General features: G+C 39.3%; 3 protein-coding genes across 3 annotated transcripts; 2 read left to right on the top strand and 1 right to left on the bottom strand.

Annotated features, from left to right (window-relative positions):
- Nucleotides 1–316: 316 nt before the first annotated feature.
- Nucleotides 317–3,959, top strand: ngrn (neugrin, neurite outgrowth associated). The gene is made up of 4 exons (XM_026367728.1): nucleotides 317–343; nucleotides 488–802; nucleotides 1,057–1,167; nucleotides 1,250–3,959. Exons 2-4 carry the CDS (start codon nucleotides 555–557, stop codon nucleotides 1,836–1,838), a joined length of 948 nt encoding a protein of 315 aa, XP_026223513.1. The 5' UTR covers nucleotides 317–343; nucleotides 488–554; the 3' UTR covers nucleotides 1,839–3,959.
- sort1b (sortilin 1b) lies at nucleotides 2,172–14,366 on the bottom strand. Its single transcript, XM_026367727.1, has 20 exons — nucleotides 13,784–14,366; nucleotides 12,406–12,465; nucleotides 12,116–12,189; nucleotides 11,931–12,033; nucleotides 11,653–11,814; nucleotides 11,213–11,286; nucleotides 10,202–10,251; nucleotides 9,959–10,086; nucleotides 9,336–9,480; nucleotides 8,504–8,659; nucleotides 7,913–8,019; nucleotides 7,577–7,679; nucleotides 7,303–7,474; nucleotides 6,794–6,984; nucleotides 6,510–6,699; nucleotides 5,899–6,015; nucleotides 5,311–5,419; nucleotides 5,077–5,189; nucleotides 4,697–4,826; nucleotides 2,172–4,441 (listed from the first exon to the last, which is right to left on the bottom strand). The coding sequence occupies exons 1-20, from the start codon at nucleotides 14,054–14,056 to the stop codon at nucleotides 4,427–4,429; spliced, it is 2,472 nt and encodes an 823-aa protein (XP_026223512.1). The 5' UTR covers nucleotides 14,057–14,366; the 3' UTR covers nucleotides 2,172–4,426.
- Nucleotides 14,367–17,391: 3,025 nt separating this feature from the next.
- sypl2b (synaptophysin-like 2b) lies at nucleotides 17,392–20,862 on the top strand. Its single transcript, XM_026369015.1, has 6 exons — nucleotides 17,392–17,536; nucleotides 17,689–17,766; nucleotides 18,350–18,468; nucleotides 18,585–18,789; nucleotides 19,360–19,551; nucleotides 19,647–20,862. The coding sequence occupies exons 1-6, from the start codon at nucleotides 17,519–17,521 to the stop codon at nucleotides 19,767–19,769; spliced, it is 735 nt and encodes a 244-aa protein (XP_026224800.1). The 5' UTR covers nucleotides 17,392–17,518; the 3' UTR covers nucleotides 19,770–20,862.
- Nucleotides 20,863–21,408: the final 546 nt, after the last annotated feature.

Genomic DNA, 21,408 nt, shown 5'->3' with positions numbered 1-21,408 from the left:
CATCAGCATCATGACTGTGCGTGCACCTTGTTTTTTTAATACTTTTTCCACTGTAAATGTATATTTTCTGTTTAATATTGCTGCACCCATTGAATCTGATGTCTATTAAAGCTGGAATAATTACGAATGACAAAACCTGTATTGGATTATGGTTTGTGCCATTTTCTTCTTTGTGTTTCTTTTCTCCTTTTATACTTTTTATATAACTGAATGTAAACAATAAATGTTCCATATACAGAAAATAAATACGCTGCAGTACAGTCATTCCACCTCCATTCCTGTAGGTGGCGCTAACGCCGGCTTTGAGCAGTTTTGAGAGTCATGTTTGCGGAAGTACGTCCATGTGAGTTTCACGCACTTCGCTGTAGTACTAATGGTTGTAGCTAGTTTTAATGATTTGTTTTGAATCAGAGGCGAGGAAATTAAATTTCTCCAGTGATAAAACATCACTAATTGATTACATCACCGTCCACTATTATTTCAACAGGCTTGTTACCGTGTCACACTGTGTGAACTGCACTCGGTGAGAAAAGGAGCACATACTTTGTCTGAGTATGGCTCGACCTCTGCGGCTCCTCTCACTCCTCTCCAGACTTGATGCTCTGTCGGCGGCTCCGTCACTTTCTACCAACAACTGTCGATTTTCCAGCAGAGATGCGAGCAGAGCATGGCAGGGACTCAACCGTATGCACAGAGACAGGGCGTCAAACACAGGTCCAAGATACAGCGATGACAAGTGGGATGAAGAACCTGGACTGGAGGATTTAGAGGACGTAGAGGACAAGATCCAGGCCTTGGTTAAGTAAGAGAAAGCAGCCTTGGTAACTTTCAGCAGATTTGAGTAGAAAACATTCCTGAGAATTTGATTGGGAAAAATCACTCAACATGAATTTTACCTACTCCATTCAGAAGCGTATCAGTTAGTTTGTAACAATAACAAAGTCAGTGCTGGAAGTTACACATCAGTCAGAAAAAACATTTAACATGTTAGAAAATATTTACTGTAAACTCATTTCACATTTCACTGTGGAAGTTGAGTAAATGTACTTATTACAGTGAAGGAAGGAAGAGGGAGAGGACGGTGAAATATCACATAATGAGGAGGCAGATGGCTCCACCAGGAGCTCCACAGAGGAAGCTGACCTGGGACGCTATTGAGCAGATCAGGTGAGGAGCTCTGTTATTTCACTGAGTCGCTCAACTGAAAAAAAAAAAAAGTATCATTTGCTTAAATAAACTCCATTTTCAGATATCTGAAGCAAGAGCAACCAGAGGAGTGGACGGTAGAGCGTCTGGCTGAGGGCTTCTCTGTCACCCCTGATGTGATCCTGAGAGTTCTCAGGAGCAAGTTTGTCCCCGCTCCTGAAAGAAAGACCAAGCAGGATGCTAAAGTAATGGCTACACTGACTCAGCAGACATTGCCTTCAGGTGCAGAGACACAGCAGGACAGACTGAAGCTGCCAGGGAGCCACAAACCAGCCACACTCTTATCTGGGAATGGAGAAGGTGGTTTGGTCCCTATGGCTGGTCAGACTCTGATGATTCAGCCCAAAAGCTCTGGATCCATGGCCATGAGTTCTGCTCCTATTACAGTTCTGCCCACCAAGTTCACAGCTGGTATTCGTGAAGATGCTGCAGTGAAGCCATCAACAATAGACGACATCACTGGTAAAACAAGTCTTGCAGAGGAGAGCGAAGAGGATGAGGACAGCTGGGACGGACAAGTGCTGACAGAAGAAGAACTTGAGGAGTTTTTGGATATGGAAAAGCCGTGTCCTGTGGTGCAAGTTGGGAAAGATTTCTTTGATGCAGAGGGAAACTTTTTGTATAGAATCTGAGGAATATGTGTTGAACTGCAGGCAAAACACATGATGTGCATGTTGAGAGTAGTACGCTTTATCTGTTCAGTCACTTTACAAGCAGAATAATGAGAGTATATGCTGAACAAATAAAATCATTTCATTTTGTTTTTGTTTTTGTAAAATAATGCTTGTACTTGATGAATAATTGAAGCCATCCTACAACCATAACCCTTTATGGTGACTGATGTCATCAACTGACAGGTTGTGACAAAAATAACAAGATAAGATTTCCATAGCTCAGGACAAATTTTTCTTTGTACATGTTTTTATTTTGCTGTTGGTGGAAAAAGAAGAGGTGGGAAACAAAAATAGAGGAACACAAATTTATTGGCAAACCCAAAGAAAATTGCCTCATATATACGGAAGAGAGAAACAGCCAATACAAAGATGTAACCTTGTATATTTACAGAACTATTATGATGACTTATTAGTTTATACAGCAGTTTTAAAGTGTAAGAAACAAGTTATCCTCGCTTAATGCAAAAAGCTGTATTTAAGTAAGAATTTTCCAGTGTAAAGCTGCTACAGAATAACCCTGCATACACACTGTGTTTTATCTGATTCTTTTCTGTTGTCGCAGCCAGAATTCAGTGCCATACTAAAACATGAAAGACAGAATGACAAGGCTACTGCAGGCTATTTCCTCTATACTGTGGACATTTAAATATCATTACATGCAGGTCCAAATGAGCGTACAGGAAACAGAATTTTACTGCTGATTCATTTTAGGCAACAAGTGCAACTTAGGGGTGTCACTGACGTATTGGCTGAAACTGTTATAAATCATTATCAGTAAATGGATGCTGGCCATACACAGAGGGCCTAGCATCATAATCTTCACACCAGGCACTTGTATAATCATGTCCAATCACATATTTAATGCACTCTGAACCTGCTAGTCACAAATAAATAAAACCTCCACTGATCAGACACAATATTAAAAGCATCTAGGTACTCTGACAGGTCTGCAGCTACACAGACCATTATGAAGAGCATGCACTTCTGACGAGTGTCGATCATGGCCGGTATTAAATATTTCCTATGTTGACCGCTGTCCACCACAACAACAAAACCAACAGATGAATTTAATATTGTGGCTGACTGGTGTATGTGGGACAAGACAGACAAACCATGTTTAACAAATGTTAAACAATCTAGGTTAGCTTCAAAAACATCACTTCAAACAATATCCCAATGATTAAAAAGAGAAAAAAAATCAGCAGTTTACTACAAAAGATGCAGATGAAAAACTTTCATCCACCCCAGTGTTTTTTAAATTTTCTTCACCTCAGATACAAATACCACAAACAAAAAGTGATCAGTGTCACACAGTGTTGCAGCTTCTAAAACCAACAATCTATCTGTTAACTCTTGTAACAGGCTACAGCGTTAACAGTGCTTCACAATATTTGCTCCTGTGTTTCTCTCACCAAATTGCACAGATGTCTTTGATTAGCTGAATGTGCTGTAAAAAATATTCGTAGGTATTTACTATCAAAATATAATTATTTCTCAGTTTGTCGTTTGTTACAAGTCCAAAAGTTTGCCAGTGCACATTTAGGAAAACTGTTCAACTACAAATGACCTTGTTTACTTGTTGAAACTGCACATGTTAAATTTTAAACAAATCCTGTCTTGAAACAGACACATTTTACCTCTATACACTGATGTGTAGTGTGCTTCACACCTCCTTTCATGAAATGGAGTAACTTATTTTTCATTATTGTACCAATAGGATTATTGCACACATTGCAGCCATCAACCTACTGCAAATGGAACTTTTTGCTTCTTATTTCTAGTACCAAAATTATTGTAGGCTTGTATTCCACGTACTGATGACAACATAGGGGGGTTCACAAATCAGTGCCAAGTAAGAAGGCAGAAAACCTAAAGTTGATGTAGTTTTGGCTGACAGGGACACACATTTTGACAAATAAATACTTCTTATAAAATAGTGATTAAGACTAAAGTATTTTTTGGGAGTGTTATTAACCATCAACCAAAAGAAACCTTTTTAACACCTTTCATATTATTAACATGTCCAAAACGGAAAAAGAAAAACAGGTTTATGTACAATTTCAAGAGGAGAAAAAAAAAAAAAAAAAAAAAAACAGATCTTCAATGGAAGTCAGAAGTATTTCCAAGAGCACTCCCACAAGATGGGAGAGGCAGGACCCGTAATGTAATGATGGTGGATTTACTAGCTTTGCTTCAAAATCTAGTACTCTGTCAGCAGTACCAATCACTGCATCAGTTCTTCATTAACTCAAATAAATAACTCGGAGATTCAAACTTGATTAACAGAACCAATAACTGTAGCACAACACTATAAGATTTCTTCGTTCCTCTCATATGTGGATCAGACCCAGGAAGCCACCGTACATTCATTTTACTTCATAGATGACAGCAGAGGGACACAGACTCTTTGTCTGGTAGCTGAGGCCAAAGTTCGCACTAGAAAGTTAAAGGAAGAAGTAGCTGGAGAGGAAAGAGTAACAAGAGCAACAGCTGGCCATGGGGTCGACTGGAAACCTGCTGCTCAGTTGCAAGGCTGGTTGTGCCTGCTATTCAAGCAGGTCCTGTGCAAGAGAGGAGAGAAGAAAATAGCATGCTGATGACGCCAGAATCATCTCAGGTGAACTAACAAGAACTACTGTGGGTATGTTTACACATACGCTCCTCTCTCAGTTTCTAAATGACTTAGCCAATTCATGTTCAAGTCATGACTTCATAGTAATAAACCATCAAAAAACACTCTGGTTAACACAATGTCCCCTTTCTCTACCCATGTTTCTTTCCAATGTGTTTTAGATAAAACAAAATATCGATTTTACCTCATCTGAGTCGTCGTGAAATTCTATCTTGCCATTTTGTGCATGGTCAGTCTCGAGCGGGTCATCCATCCCCTCTGCACCATTCTCCTCAACATGTTGCTGCAGCACAGAGTACCTGTGAACCAAGAACCTGCAGGGCATATTGACAACACTGTCAGGTTACTTAATAGCAAAAACAAGAAAATCGCTTTCAGTCTCGATGCAGTTTTGTATCCTGTACTGCTCAAGACAGGGAAAGGGTTTTTTTATAATTTCACTATAAAATAAATTTGAGCAGAAATATAAGTGGACAGCAGTACTTACACAGTAGCCTTGCACCTCATTTGTAAGTCGCTTTGAATAAGCGAATGACTAAATGTAAATGTAAAATATATACTAACCTGCCACCACAAACGTATTTCTTGACAAAGACAAATCCTGCCGCAGTGCTCAGCAGCATGACGACCAAGACTGCGATCACAATAAATACAGTTTTGGAAGAACGAGTGTCTGTCTGTAAAGTAACAGGAGAAAAAAAACAGTAGAAAAAAAAAAAAGCAGTGCAGGAACAGATTTTCTATTAATATTCACAACATTTAAAGATGTCAAGATGTTTTAGTGAGCAGTGTACTGACCAGAAGTTCTGGGCCCACCAGGTCGCTGACACACCTCTTACTGAGGTCGATCTCTTGACGCGCAGGCATCTTTCCTCCCTCACATTTGTCTCCAGGGATTTTCCGATAGCTGTGCACCAAGAACATGGTGGTGATTTTATAATCACTTTATTGACTGTGCAGAGTAGTTGACTGATCAGCAGAGTCTGATTCAGATTTACTTAGAAGGGACTGAATTTGTTAACAGATTTTAAATCACTGGCTCTTTTAAATACAACAATCTAACCTACCTACAATGCACGACAACTGAATTCTTAACCGACTGCATAACAATTCTTTATTTTCTGTTATATGTCATTTCAAGTCAGTGTGTGGGTACTGAGACACTATTCACCACAAATTCCTTTGCAATTGTCCTCAATGAAAACACAAGACTCACTCTCACCCTCATCTGCAGTTACTTCCACATTCCTTTCACCTGACACTGACAAACACACTGAGTCACTCTCTCAACCAAAACATTTGGTGATAGCAAATATATTTTACAATATGCTGCACTACACTACTCAAAGTGTCTGTTTTTCTCAGACACTGAAGTCCAAATCTTACCCGCTAGTCTGCAGCTGCTCCTCTCTGCCCTGCAGACAGAACTCGAGTACTTTGCCTTTCAGATCCGGCTGCTCGACACACTCTGAGCTATTCTCCTGACGGTAGTATCCAAAGTCACTGCATCAGGCAAAGGTAGAAGAGAAACATTAACAACATTAATGTGAAGTAGTTAAACCGTTTTTTGATTCAGTTCTAGTTTCTTTTCTTTTTTTTTTTTGAAGCCACAGGTAATTTAAATAAAAATGAAAATCAGTAGTTTAAGTTTGGCATTAGGACTCTTTGTCAAGCTCCTGTATTTGATGTTCCAAGATTAATCTATTAAAGTTAATTAGATTTTTTTCATATTATCACTTTTGAATCAAAGTGAATTAGTTACAGCAATTTTCAATCCTAATTTATTAACTAGAGCATTTGAAAGACAACTAGCAGTACTTCTACTTCAGTAAGATATCTCGTCTCTGATCATAGGGTCCATAGTCTCCATTTAGAATAGAATATTAGGAGAGGTTATCACCCAACAAATGTAAATTTACATCTAACATTATCTAATAGCATCTAATCTAATGACAGTGAGTTTTTGAGATAAAAAAAATCAAGAGACAAAATCTTACCACAGGAAGTCGTCCAGGGTGCAAGGACAGGGGGTTGGCACAGTGCTGACCTGGTGATCCCATCCGTTCCAGCAAATAGAGTCTTTTTTGAGACGCAGGAACTTCTCTTTGTAGCCTAGAATGCAACCATCGTTGGGGTCGCTGATGTCATCAGAATGGGCCAACCACGACACATAATCATTGTCGCTACCTTAAAAAAATATTTTGGGGTTCAGTTAATTTATAATCTCAAACAAAACACAATAAATAGTGACAACAACATGTATTTTTATCTTTTTACTCACAGCTTTTGGTGAGAAGATCCCTGAAGTCAATGGTGAAGGAGATCCAGTTCTGGCTGACAAAGGAGTCCCTGTAGCCCCAGATACTGAGATTCATGGAGCGAGCTCCTGGCTCTGATGCCAGCCCAGTAAAGTAGATGGGATCATCAGTGAAGTTGTACACACCCCAGCACTGTCCTTCATCGGTAGAATACCTGTTTGGGCATAGAAGAATGTACTTCCTTATTCCTATTGTATAGAGCCCGGTGGGGGTTTCATGTTGTGGACTGGATTATTTCACTTAAGACTCTGGAAACAGTTTTTCTTTGTCTTTGCTGTTATTGTGGAGAACTTATTGGGTTTTTTTTTCACAGCAGACATTTTGACTGATTGAGGACTCAATTTAGCTGCTTCACTGCTACTATCATAGTGGGTTTATTTTTAAGTCAGAGGACCCATAGAGGAATCAGACTAATATCCTTGCATCAGTTCATACAGGTCAAACTCCCTCCTTTCCATCAGTGGTAACTCACTTGATCTGGTTGACAAGTTCATTGGGGCTGCTCTGTACAGCCACTAGGAGCCCTCCTGAGTCCAGAATAGCATAGTGATGGGGTCCACTAAGGGCTTTTATCCACGTGTACCCACCATCGTCAGACACATAAACATCAGGCTTCATGACTGAGATAGCATCACCAACACTCCCTGATGAAAAATGCAGAAATAGTCAATTAGCAATAAAAAAAAATTATTTATCCAAATGCGTGAATAATGTCCAGATTATCTCCAACAAGACTTAAGAATTACCATGAGCTAAGATGAGGCCCACAGCGTTTGGTTCAGTCAGAGGCAGCATGGGGACGTTCAGACTCATGGAAGTACTGTATGCTGCGTGGATGTGGAGACTGCACTGTAGGAATGAACACAAGCAGCATTTTGTATGTAAATATATTTATAGTACAACAGCCATGAGGTAAGTGGAGATAGACCAAGATCACATCCCTGCAATCCTAAACTCAGTTCATTATATATATCATTAAATAAAAGGCAATCTGGCGCTATAACTTCCAAACGCACATAGTTTTCATCATGGATCAATCTTTGTTTTCTATCCAGACGCACCGGTTTCCTCTCCTTATTTACCTTGTCTGGGTCCTTGGCTGTAGCATCACATTTGCTGTTGGCAGGTTTCCTCAAGGGAACCCATTCACCTCCCTGATCAAAGGAGATCACTGACTGCACAGAGCTATCTGGATCATAAAGACAGCGACATTCACAGCAACTTTTAAACACTTAGCTGATAATTAATACTGACATAATGCCTGCAAACAAACCTTAAGTTTATCCTGCCCTAGACTGCAATTAAGCAATGCAAGGGTCAGACTATTAATGCTCTGGTAATAATTGTGCAATGAAAGAATGGTCATGTAGAATAGCAAACGTAAGAAAAAAAGACTATATAAAGAGAAAAACAAAAAATACAAAGAGAAGCACACATGATATAATGTAGTTAAGTTTTGGCTGGTTTTGTGAGATATTCCTACTCAAATGTCAGCCAGCAGCCTCAGACAGGCAGCACATCTAACACTGAACAGCTAATTAAATATTTACCTAACACCCTGCCTCTGGAATGAAATAGAGAAGTCATATGTGTGTGAGTGTTTCTAGGGGAATCTGAGTACAAGCTTTTGTTGCTATTCTTTTATCCAAGCATGAGCACATGAGTAGAGCTACCTTCAGCCAGGACACTGGTGATGAAAACTCCCCGTAGGGAGGTGACATTGGTGAAGTCTGTATCACCCCCCGTGGTGGTGTAAAGATGGCGCTCCAGTGACTTGGAGTACACAGTACCTCGGTCATCTGATACATAAATAGTACCAAATCCTGTGTCTGTGGAAAGAGGAAAAAACACAAATTTGCATGTACCATCAACAACATGCAGATGTAGTCTTTCAGGATTTACATGCTTTATGTTCAATACATGGCCAGATGTATGTGGACACAATTAAACCGATATGTGACAGCTGAACAAACCATTTCAAAACCACAGACTGGTATGCCATTATTAACAGCTGACACTCTTCTGAGAAGGCTTTCCAAGAGATTTTGCAGCTATACGCTTTCAGCCAAAAGGCTGTTACAAATGTTGGATGACAAAGCTTGGCTTTCAGTCGACTTTCTAGATCGTTCCAAAAATCTGGAAATAATTGACTTGACTAAAACCATGAAAATAATGTTTCAGACCAAATGTCCAAATAGAAATTTTCATTTGAGTTATTTTAAGTTAAAAACTGAATTCCATTTAGCTTCTTCAACTTCCAAATGTACTGGTTCACAATCGTACTATTGCAACTGAGACATTTCCATATAACAGAGTCGGAGTCATGTTATTAGCAACACCTAAGCCTTTTGTATTATGACTTTTCAAAATGCCTCCTGTTAGACAAACCTATGTTGATTAAATCATCAAAAATGTGTCTATGTACACATTATACACATCAGGCTTCACAACTCAGAAGTGTAAACCTGTGATGGAATTTACAAATGTAATCCCTTATAGACTGACCTCCTGGCTCGTCAACATGCATGAAAACCATGTCATCGTTCGCTGCCAGGATAGAGTAGAACTGCTCGTGGCCAACAGGTGGCAGCTGGGCCATGTTCCACGTATTACCCTGGTCCACTGACACATGGATCATCCTCAGCGTGCCCTGCACAAAACAGGGTACAATAGAAAGAGGGGGAAAGACAAAGACAGAGCATGGATGAGGAACAGGAAAATCTCATTAGGCCCAGATAATAATAATAATAATAATAATAATAATAATAATAATAATAATAATAATAATAATAATAAGTATGTAAACTGTTATATGTAAAGAATTAATGTCTGTATTTTGAGTTTAGAAGTCTGCAAATATGGTAATTTCTGAGAAAGAAATCTGGAAGTAAATACACACTTTCAGTTCCCTTTCAGCTGTGACTATTACAATAATCTATTTCCCTGTACTGACCGATGATTTCTCTTCTAAACCAAGCATGGACATATGGAAAAGTGTAAAAAACATTTTTATAATACTTATGGTTTAATAATTTCAAATCAAGTCGACCAACTGATTCCTACAAACACCAAAGTACAATAGTCAATCAAAATATGGTTCTACTGTACTGGATGTACTGTATACTAACCTTTCCGGTCATTACAGAGGCAAAGAGGAAACGTCCACCAAGGCCAAAAGAGTAGATCTTGGTGGCGACAGTCTTGATGGTTTTACCATAGTCTGTCGTCCTCCTCAGGTCCAGCATTCCCCTGTCACCTAAAAAAAATATATACAATTTGGAAATTTTAATACAACAAACCTATCTAGACATATCTAGACATAAATAAGTGAGGTCAAAGCAGGTCTGAGATGAGGCCTCATGATCACTTACTGCAAGATCCATTAAGGCTGGTTGTAAAGAAGATGGTGTTTTTCCTTCCCCTGGCAGCAGAGAGGCCAGAAACAAAATTTTAGATAAGACACAAACACATTTAAGATCACAAAGTCTAGTCCAGCAGTGTACAACATATATGTACACTACTTAAAGATGTGACATGTCTGATTGTGCTTACATCTCAAAAAGCAACAGCAGCAAATTCTGAGCATTAGTATTGCATCAAGCAAGAAAACCTCACAGAGGATCATTTATGCATTTTTCCATCTATCCTCATAATACTGTTTGCCTTATTGTGAAAGTAAGCATCACATGAAATGGCTTATCAAACAGCATACAGTCATGCCCTTCCTAAATATGCACTCTGTTGTGAGTGTTGTGTTCTGACTTCAGAAAACTTCTGCCCTAGTTGAATGACCCATTTTCTTTTGGGCATATTTTAGGATAGCAATAAAAGGTCATGTTTCAAGAAGACTGCTTTGCGTATACAGTTTTCTCAGACAGTGAAGCTCAAACACTCAGCCTTTGAACTGAAACTAAAACCTTATTCAAAGCTGCCAAGGTTACTAGGCAATATGTACCTAGAACAATACATAGGAGGAAGTGCCTCCAAAACATGAGTGCAGGGAGGGTCTGGCCTGTTGGCTGCAGTCCTGTTGCAAAGGTGCAACAACAGTAAAAGAAAAACAGAAAGCGTGCTTGTGTCCAGCTGATTATGTCTGCTTTTCACTAAAGTACAGCAATTTGTGGAGGAAGGCCACCTTCTTCCTTAGAAGCTTCATCAATTTAATAATTAAATGGTTGTAGAAACTTAAACTAAATTACATGACAACTGACTAACTATCTGTTCTTGAAATCTCTGCTACAGGCCAAACTAATAAGACTCCTCCACAGAAATACTTCACTTAGACAGATATACTAGTTGTTTTGGGAGATAATGAATACTGGTGTTTACTCACCAAACACCTGACAAAGGGGCTAATATTATCTGTTTGTTTCATCACTTACCATTTCACCAGACACACCATGCTGTGGATCCGTTTCCAGCTGGTGCCAAAGTCTTCTGATAGCCATAATTCATACTGAGGGTGGAAAAACAGATTTCTTAAGTGATAAGCTCACAGTTTATCTGAAATGTCACCGCTGTTGACACATGTCATACAGAAGTTAGTACAACAGAGCTACCCAACACCGCAGCAATGTTAACACATCTATGTGCAAACTTGTAAAAAATGATTGACCAACAGGAGTCTTGCTATGCCATGAGGAAGTGGGTCGATGGTGTTTGCTTAAGTGTTTTACAACAGGCCACGAATAAAGGTCACTCACAGCATCTTAAATTGATGACAGACTACTAATCTGGGATAGCAAAATCAAGAGCTAGAGTTATTCGCTCCCAACGGCTTACTTCCCAAGTAACTTATAGCCCTTCAACATTCATTACTTACACTGTTGCTGAGCACAACCAGCACGTTGGAATCCTCAGGGTTGTATGTGATCTGCATCAAGGGGGTGAAGGGCAGGTCTTTGTGGGTGAAACTTTTTCCAAAGTCAACAGAGACAAAAATACGGGAACCCTGACCTCCTGACACTTCACCTGTCAGGATCACCTAGAACACAGAGTTCACTATTCAATAACAGTGTATATAATAGTGCTACCTTTCTAAAGACACTTGATGACAAAATGAAGTGTGCGCGTTGAAGACTGGGTCAGGGCACGACTCACTTTTCCAGAGTTCTCAGGGCCGATAGCGAAGCCATATTCTGACCTGATGAAGGTGTTGTTGATGAGGTCGGTCACATCCTCGAATGACTTCCCGTAGTTCTCACTGGCAAACAACAAGGTTGCAGCCAAATTAAATGCAAAACAAATACAAAATACATTTGAACACAGGAAGTCACAAGGCTTACCTTCGATAGAGTTTAGACTGTCCAAATTTCAACATGAAGAAGGGCACTTGAAAAGTTGTCAAAGCCATGATGACCTGCCAAAAAACAAGGTTCAGCTTGAGGAAAGTGAAGCATTGATCGTTTATTAATGTGCACGAAATCCTGACATGAGGGAATTGTGTAATTTTTTTTGCACTGGTGTTTTCAAACATTCCTCTGAGTAATCCAGCCGGGTTTGTTCTACTCATGTCACGGAAAAATGCTGCATAAGATACTGCATGATAGATGCAGTAGAACAACGTAACACTTACCCCTGTGCCATCTCCCACCCAGGCCAGCGACACTGAACCACTCAGGTCATTGAAGGTGTACTGAGAAAAATAGGAAGTCATATTCATACATGTAAAATGTTATAATAAACATTTAAATCTAAATATCTGCATTGATGGTGGATGCTACATTATGAGAGTGACAGCCCTTTCAGACTAGACGGGAACTAACTGGTCATAAAATTTCTGAATGTAGTATTTTCGCTTTGACGGTGCCGTGTTTCCACAAACCATGACATAATGTAAAAAGTGAAGCATCAGTACAGAAGCATTTCAGTCAACACAAGACTTTAAGACAGCTGCTATTAGCAAAGACTCCTGAGCAACTAACCAATGCGATATTACATCTGAGGTCAAGAACTAGATGTTCACTCTGATAATCATTTTGTGCACATCAAGTCAATTTAGCAGTGTCACTCTAACAAAAATACTTTTGCTTTCGCTGTCAGACAGAGCGCAGTGGCCTGTGCTTGAGTCTTGAATCCTCAATCCTATAGAGGGTGTGAGGACAAACTGTTTAGGGCCTTAAGAAAATCTGCAGAGTTTATATGACCGGGGCCAATTATACCACAACTGCAATGCAAAGTGGATCACAAGGCAGTGAGGAGCTAGGCAAATAGGCAGCACAGGACTCAGCCGCCTTTGTGTTTTGAGGAGACCATTGCATAATTGTGTGGATATTTTAAGATGCATTAAATGTGATGCTTTTCCTACTAAATCTAGTGGAAATACATCACACATCTGGTGAAACCAAATGTAGTTTCCTCTCTTCTGCGGGAGAGAAGTGCAACTAAAAATAAAATGCTGTAGTCTCTGTTTGCTAACAGACTGGCTGCTTGTTAATTCCTTTCACCACGACACAAACAGCTTTTAATTACAAAATAACTACCACACAGCCAGTCACATGGGTCCCCTGGGCCGATGTCCCTGTCAACATTCAAGCAGATCTTAGACAGGCGAGAAAAGTGGTACCCTCAAATACACAATGCAGCTGCAGAGGACTGTAAGATGTGGGTCACGTCCATTAATAGAGGATTTGAGAGGTAAAAACCGGTCCAGGAGAGCTTCAGTGCAGCCCTGCTGCGAGTCCTGAAGCATGAGGGCGTAGTTACAGCTTCTCTACCTCACTGCACCAGATATTAAATAAAACATCACTGTGATCATTTTGTGGACACGATATTTTGAGGATAACAGAGTTGAACGATGGGGTTTTAATTGCTCCAGAGCTGCCAGCCCATCGGCTTTCTCACTACACTGTATATAGCTCATTAGGCCTGTCGGTGCACCTGCTTAGCACCTGCGCAGCATCTTCCCTGTGCACCTATTTGTCGGTGTAACAGGACCTCAGCTGGTAACTTACACGATGGGTGTTGTCTGCTAACTTGGTGACCTGTCCTTCCACAGCCTTGCAGGAGTCGCCCTGATCGGCGCTCCTTCGTTTCATCTGGTGATTTCGTGATGGAGCCAGCCATGCCGGCAGAGACCTCTTTATGATGTTCGCAGCTTTCTCTTCGAGGTTGAACCGCTTCACAAAAGCCGACTGTCCGACGGGTTTGGGTCCAAGATTCAAATCAAAGCCGACCGCGAGCGTGGAAACAGATAGCAGCAGGACACATGGTAGAAAAAGTCCCATCCTCGTTGCTAGTGTCACCGGCAACAAAAATAAAAGACAGAAAGGAAAAAACACAGCAGAACGAGTCTTTGTTTATCCCAGTCTTGCCTAGAAATTGAAGGTCGCTACAGCTCTGCCGTGGATGACATCAACACAACAGTAGTCCTCCTGACAGCGACTAGTCGGGCTTTGAATGCACAGAGCGCCCCAAAAGCTCCGACTATCTCCTTTACTAATTTTATAAATGATCCAACCTGTCAGACAACAGTTATTCGCGCTGCAGCTCCTCAGTCAACATGACAAACTGTGGCGATCAGGAGGAATGTGTCTGCGGGTTGTGGTGCTCAATGCAAAGAAGGGGCGCGTGGATTGGCTGCTCTTTGCACAAGCTCCACCCATCTGCTTTTCTGATTGGCTAATGTCTGAAAAGGCTGCACTCATGATAATTACCTGTCAATACTTGTCAAGGTAGGTTGAGCAATACTATCGTTTAACTTCAACTATAACTTATTTTAAAGCAAAAAAAAAAAAAATTGTATCACTTTTGGTTATACTTTGGTGGAAAGACCCAATTTTAATACTATTAACTACGAAAATGCTACGAAAGGTTACTTTAGTGATAGGCTTTATAATCAATTGGCTCCGCACATTATTCTACACGCCAGGACTTGTTACTCATTATTTCGGCTAAAATTAACTAACAAAGAAAAGCCAAAAACAAATTGCTAAAGCTAAATATGTTTTAATGTTTTCACCTGCCATGTGATCATGTAGTTCATCTTATATATAACTTTACATGAAATCACAAGAATCATATGTCACAATGTAAACATTTCATTTCATATTTACACAAATCAGAAACAACAAACATCAATAAAACAGGGTTTATTTGGGCCTTTTATTATTTAGTCTATTAAGTATCAAGCACAATTTTGACATATTCCATTTTCTATTTCTGTTTTCTACTACATACTTTTAGACTTCACTACATTTCTGAAGTATATTGTACTGATCTGATGTAAACAATCATTTACTGCATATAATGCAAATATATACATTAATATGAAAATGTACAATATTTTTACTTTGGGAACTTTAAGTATATTTTGATACAAACACTTTTTGTTCTTTTGCATTTTTAAATGGAGGCCGTTTAAATGAGGGTTGCACACTGTGATATTCAAAGACATTTTAGTTTTATTCAATAACTACTGTATGTACAAAGAACATTGCAATCATATGGTGTGACATGTGCCATGTATTAAATAATAAAGTCACTTCTTTACATGCACACCCACAGTTTACTTCATCAGGGATTAAACATCTGGAAGGGGTGAGAGGCTAAAACAAGAGATCAAATTATGCTGAATCTGAGTAATCTCTGCACCAGTGGGATGTCATGCCGTCAGTGAATTGAAATCGTGTACACACGGAGCATCTGAAATGTTCGGTTAATACAAATACACCCAACAACTGAAAGAAAAAAAAGGAACAATGCTTTGAGACGAATAGTCCCCAGATGAGGTCAACTCCTGTACCCACATTTATTTACAGATTACAGGACATAGTATTTATCTTTCTGTAGGACAGTTGTCGTGTCATCATATCATCAATTATAGCTGACAAAAATGGGAAAACTAAACTGAAATCATATGATCTTTATTTGTACAAATGAATATGAGTCGATGTTTTGCTGCTACAATCTGAAATAATATTTACTAATCGAGTTGTCTGCACTGTCTCATACTGTATTCTTGATTGAATTTGTGCATGTGACGAGACAGAAGCACATGACTGGTAGTCATGTGTTGCAGGAAAAATAAATTCCTATACACGTAGCTGCCTGGGGCCTGGCTGAACAGATTCAAATTATAGAACACAAACTCAGTGTGTTAGGTTTTCATTATGATGTGCCAGGTCGTCTCTTCTTGTGCAGGAAGAGGTTGTACCTTGGTCAAACCAGCAGGTTGACTTAAACTTGAGAAGATACGAAGTTCTAACTAGATAGTCAGGCTGAGTATTTGATTAGTCTCTTGTTCAGCACTTGGCGTGACAGAGCCTGTCTGACAGGTTCGTAGCTCTGCAACAATAAATAAGGTGTTGTCTCATTCCAACCAAACATAAAAAGCTGTTGAACAAGTTTCAGTGGTTTCAAATACCCGAAACCTTGACCTTCATCACCATCCACACTACCCACAGCTCGCTCCAATGTGCCTTGGAGCATCAGTTTTATCTTTTGTGTGTGTTACTTCTTTCCCGGATGTTTCTTGATTCCCAGATCCACTCAGAAAACCAAACAATATGATCTGTCAAACAACATTCCTTCACAAAGGGACTGTCCAATGCTGTTGCAGCCCCTCCCCCGTACCAGCCCAGTCAACTATTTAAAGGTGGAGAACAAAGCCACTCTTATTCCTTTGACATGTGTTCTGGGATGAGAGCTGTGCCTTTTACAAGGGACCCAAATCTCCCTGACTGCGACTGGATGAAAGGATGGAACAGGGTGTACCTGAATTTCTCTGTTTACCAAGACCAGAAACAAGAATTTAATTTGACCCAGTCTGGGAGGGTTAGATGGACAGTCAGTTTATCAATGGGTTCAGTCTACACGGATATGAATCATGGGAAACATGTTCCTTCCTGTTGTATATAATTTTTATAATCTGTGGAAAAGGCGACATCTAGTGAAAAGTAATTACCATTACTATGCATTCACTTCCACCTGATTTCACTGTGTTTCAGCCAAAGGGCCATTCACACTAGATGTTGGATATTTTCCTGTTTCTCACAAAATTAGATGTCATTTTATTCAAGCTTTGCTGTCAGTGCAATTATCTTATACTGTCTGTTGCTCGTAACAGGTTTGTCAGACTTATATAAAATCTCCTACCTTGTAAGTGTGGGTTAACTAAACCAATTAGTTAAATAGTTATCTATAATGAAATAAAAAAATGAAATTACAAGATGAAAGGTGACAAATCTGACTTACTCAGTCAAAATGATGAGACATATCATACTTATGAGATACGTCAAAAAGATAAATCATCGTTTTGAGATGTCAAAATCGTGACTTTTTATAAGAATTTATAATTTTCACTTTTTCTTCTGGACTTCACTGAGGATGTACCCAAAATATAATCCTAAATTAGACCAGTCTTTTTAATTCAAACATTTAAACGGCACATTTAAACACATACTCTTCTACATCAGATGATTTTTTGTTGTTGTTGTTGTTGTTGTTCATGGATGATGCTACATTTGCAGACCACGTCCTTCCAGAATAACTTGCAGAAAACTGGAGGTATTGCGCTTTTTGGAGACAAGAGGATTTTGGTGACGGCAGCGCCCTCCGCTGCGTCACTGATCACGTGTTTCCTCAACATTGAGGTGGAGAAAAGTTTTGACAAGGCCGAAGATCCACGACTGAGTTGTTGAGGAACCAGGAAACTGAGACAGACTTTCGGCACTAACTGTTTTTTAGCGATGGAGTCTGTGGCCCAGGTAACTGCGTCGACGGGAGCAGTGAACATTTTTATTGGTGCATGATTTTTAGACACTTAGTTGCAAACTACACACATTTATCTGAAGTCTTCAGCACAATAACGGGTTCTTTCTCACATTGTGTGTTTTTTTTTTTTTTTTTGTCTCATCAGAAATTGCTGACCTCGGGATTCAATCTGAACTTGTCACCTTTAAAAGAGCCCTTGGCGTTCATACGTTTGCTGGAATGGGTGAGTTTTAACACACATGTTAAACATATGACTCTTGGCGTAATGGGTTTCACATGAGCTGATCATCACTAGTGGCGAAAATAACATTAGGAAAATCATCATGTCGTTTGTCTGTGTCCGTTAAAGCTTTGCAAGTCATGGTTGGAGCCGTTTTGCAAATCTCATTTCAAATATGCCACATGCACATGAAGTTAATGAGTTTATATCAGATCAGTATCATGTCTGCAATTAAATGTGGCTTTATACTGGAAGCAAGTGTTTGCATGTGCATCCAGTGCCTTCAATACCTGCCTGAAAAGCTTTATTTGGTTCACCAACTGTTAACATTGGTAAATAAAAACCCTCACACACAAACAACCTGAGTGAAAATGAGTCTTGGCTACTTCTCTATGGCAGCTTGGACCGTTGTAAACCTTGCACATCATTACCAGTGATGGTATCCTGTGATTAAGCAAAGGGTTTCCTGTTGATAATGGGTTGCAAAACATAAAGGGAAGTGTCCGTCCATCTGTGACCAGCAGCGCGATGAACGCGGTCATGCAAATCCTCATGATCGTGTCTCCTCTCGTGTATTTGCCTGCAGATCTTCTCCATATTTGCTTTTGCTACGACCGGAGGTTACAGTGGCACAAGCAGCATCAACATCCAGTGCAAAGATGGTCCCAGTCAAGAAATACACGCAGACTTTAACTACCCATTCAGGTTTGTGTGTGTGTGTGTGTGAGCAAACACAGACACACTCACACTGTTTTATACCTTACTGGAAAGTGGTGTTTACTTTTAGGATTATTATCATAAAATATTCTGTGTTTGCACAGGTTGATGCAACATCCGTATAATGTTCCTGACTGTAAAATCAATCATACTGACACCACTACTTACTACCTGACTGGAGACTACACGTCATCGGCACAGTTTTACGTCTGTATCGGAGTGTTGGCCTTTCTCTACAGCACTGCTACACTCGTCGTCTACCTGGGCTACCAGCACATGTATAGAGAATCCAGCCGTGGTCCCAACATAGTGAGTTGGTCTGGATGTGACACATCTGTTGTTTCAGTCAAATGCTTGTGACTGCCTGGTCGTCCTCTCCATCTATAAATAGTTTTAATAAAGTAAAATCACTCTAGATGCAGTTTTATCCAAGAAGGTGATATTTATATTTTGTCCTTAGTTTGTACAATTTAACGTCTAACGTCAGTTTCTAGATTTCAAGGCATGTGCTTCATTCTGGTATCCAACATGAGTCAGAGAAAGGGCCTTTAACACAGTTGTGTAAATTAATATGTGAGAAGGGTGAGGTTTCCAAGCAGAGACAGACTCTGTTAGTAAAGTGACCAGTAGAGAAACATCAGAGTAACTAATGGTCTTATTTTAGTTTTTAGTGTGATATTTTACTGCTGCATTTAAAACTGTTGATCATGATTTTAATTTTAATTAAGATAATAATGTGTTTGTTTATTTGACTGTGCCTCCCACTGGTTCAATTCCTACTTAAAGGAGACATATTTGCTTTATTTTCTTTTTGACCTTATACATATGTGAAGCAACTTGTTTAATCCTGATCATTTTGAATCTTTGCTGCTCTATAAGGACCTGCTGGTGACTGCAGCCTTAGCCTTCATGTGGTTGGCATCGTCCTCTGCGTGGGCTAAAGGGGTTTCTGATGTGTGGTGGGCCACCAGTCCTTCAAACATTATTACTAATATTGCAGTTTGCAAGGGTACTGCCAACAAGTGCACAGCAGGAGCTAAGCCTTACATGGGCCGGCTAAATGTCTCTGTGGTAAGTTTTATTCAAACTGGTCTTTTTCAAATGTGCAAAACCACAGCGTGGGATATTTGACTTTTCTCTCATCCTTTGACTTATGTCTTTGGCAGACCTTCGGTTTTCTTAACCTCATCCTCTGGGGTGGCAACTGCTGGTTCATTTACAAGGAAACACCTTTCCACAAATCAGCCAACCAGCCTGCAGATGTGGAGGGGGTAGTTACATCACCATAACTTCCTCAAAACCATTAAATTGGTACTATTTAGCAAATGGCAATACTGGACAACATTTTTTTCAGTGTGTTATTTTTATATTTAGTATTGTAGAGGAAGATTTTGAAAAGGTAATAAACATAATTTAGAGTTACTCAGACAGAAATTGTTAAATGCCAAACAATGTTAAATGTTATACTCAGTTTACATATTGTAAAATGCTTGTACGCAAGTATCCAAAACCAAGTGTGTGTTATTTCAAATGGTACTGCAAATGTTGTTAGTGATAAGTCATCAGATTTGCCATGATTTTGTCACCTTGTTAAGTGCCAACAGTATTTCTATAATAAACATCATTTTACTATCAGCAGTGTCTTAAAAACTCAGGGTTAATGAGTGTAGGAAATACTGGATACATAGTGAATATGAAGAACTTGAATTCCATTTATTTACTTCTAGACAATAGTCAACAATTCTTAGTCAGTCCTGAAACATACAATAGGCATCAAAAAGTGTAGGTGCAACAAATTAATTTTAAGTCTTTCCTTTGGAAAAATTATCCAGTTGCCAATATGAGATTGTTTGTTATAACTGAAATCAAGTTTGTTTAAAACTTTGTGTGTTGTGTTACACCTTGTCGCCTCACTGTGTTAAGATAATCTGTGTGAGAAAAACAGCTGGAAGTTATACATTAAGGTAAATGCTGTGCATCCTTTAGAGCACGTTATGTCTTTATTTATCTTACACTTTCAGAATCATTTTACTTACTAGGCAGATGTGATGTTTTCTCTGAAATGATTTTTTTTCTCTTTGCATGTTGACAACATCATGAATCATACAGCCAAAGCTAGTTGTTATTCAATTTTCATAAACCCTAACCTGTTACTAATTAAGTGCATGTTTCATCTTGCTTTTACGTGCTACTTTGCTTCGAGGGAAGGCTGACCGCTTTTCTCTATTACTGCTGTTGTTATGATTTTCTTCTTTGATACATTTTCTAGCTTGGGCAGATGTTGTGTTGAGAACATGGGTGAATCAGATGCTCCTATAATTCAGGAACAGTGTGCGGACCTGAAATGTTGTGCATCATTAAAAAGAACTGGATTTGTTGTTACATGTCTGTCATGCTGTGCCTGTTTGTTTCATTAGTAAAATGTTCATCAGGCAGGTGAACCAGGCTGGACATACATGTATCTCACACACACTGAGCATATGATGAACAAAGTAGACAATAATCACTCATTCACACATTAAAGATTTGACATATCAGTTTTATTCATTTATGCTGATTAGGACTTTAGCAAGCAAGGCCATGTAACATGTAACGTAACATTCACTAGGTGTCAGTCATTCACTGTCTCAGGCAGCATCAGCTTCTCCTCATACACAAGAACATGAGTTTCCTTCAAAAATGACCTTCTGACCTTCCTCAGTCAAATTACAGTTTAAACTCATGCAGTCATATGTAAAATGTTGGTCATTAAATCTTTAACAGTATTTTGTTACAGCAACTGTAGCTAAACTAAAACAAAACAAAATGTAGTTGACACTTATCTTCTACTCTGTTAGCCTACAACACCTGATTGGAGTAAATTGACCTAATTATTCACCTCCTCTGACGTCACCGCATTTAATGCGCAAGAACTGAAAAACCTAAAAC

Source organism: Anabas testudineus, chromosome 7, assembly GCF_900324465.2.
Source record: "Anabas testudineus chromosome 7, fAnaTes1.2, whole genome shotgun sequence".
NCBI lineage: Eukaryota > Metazoa > Chordata > Actinopteri > Anabantiformes > Anabantidae > Anabas > Anabas testudineus.
This window is presented reverse-complemented; position numbering and strand designations above follow the sequence as displayed.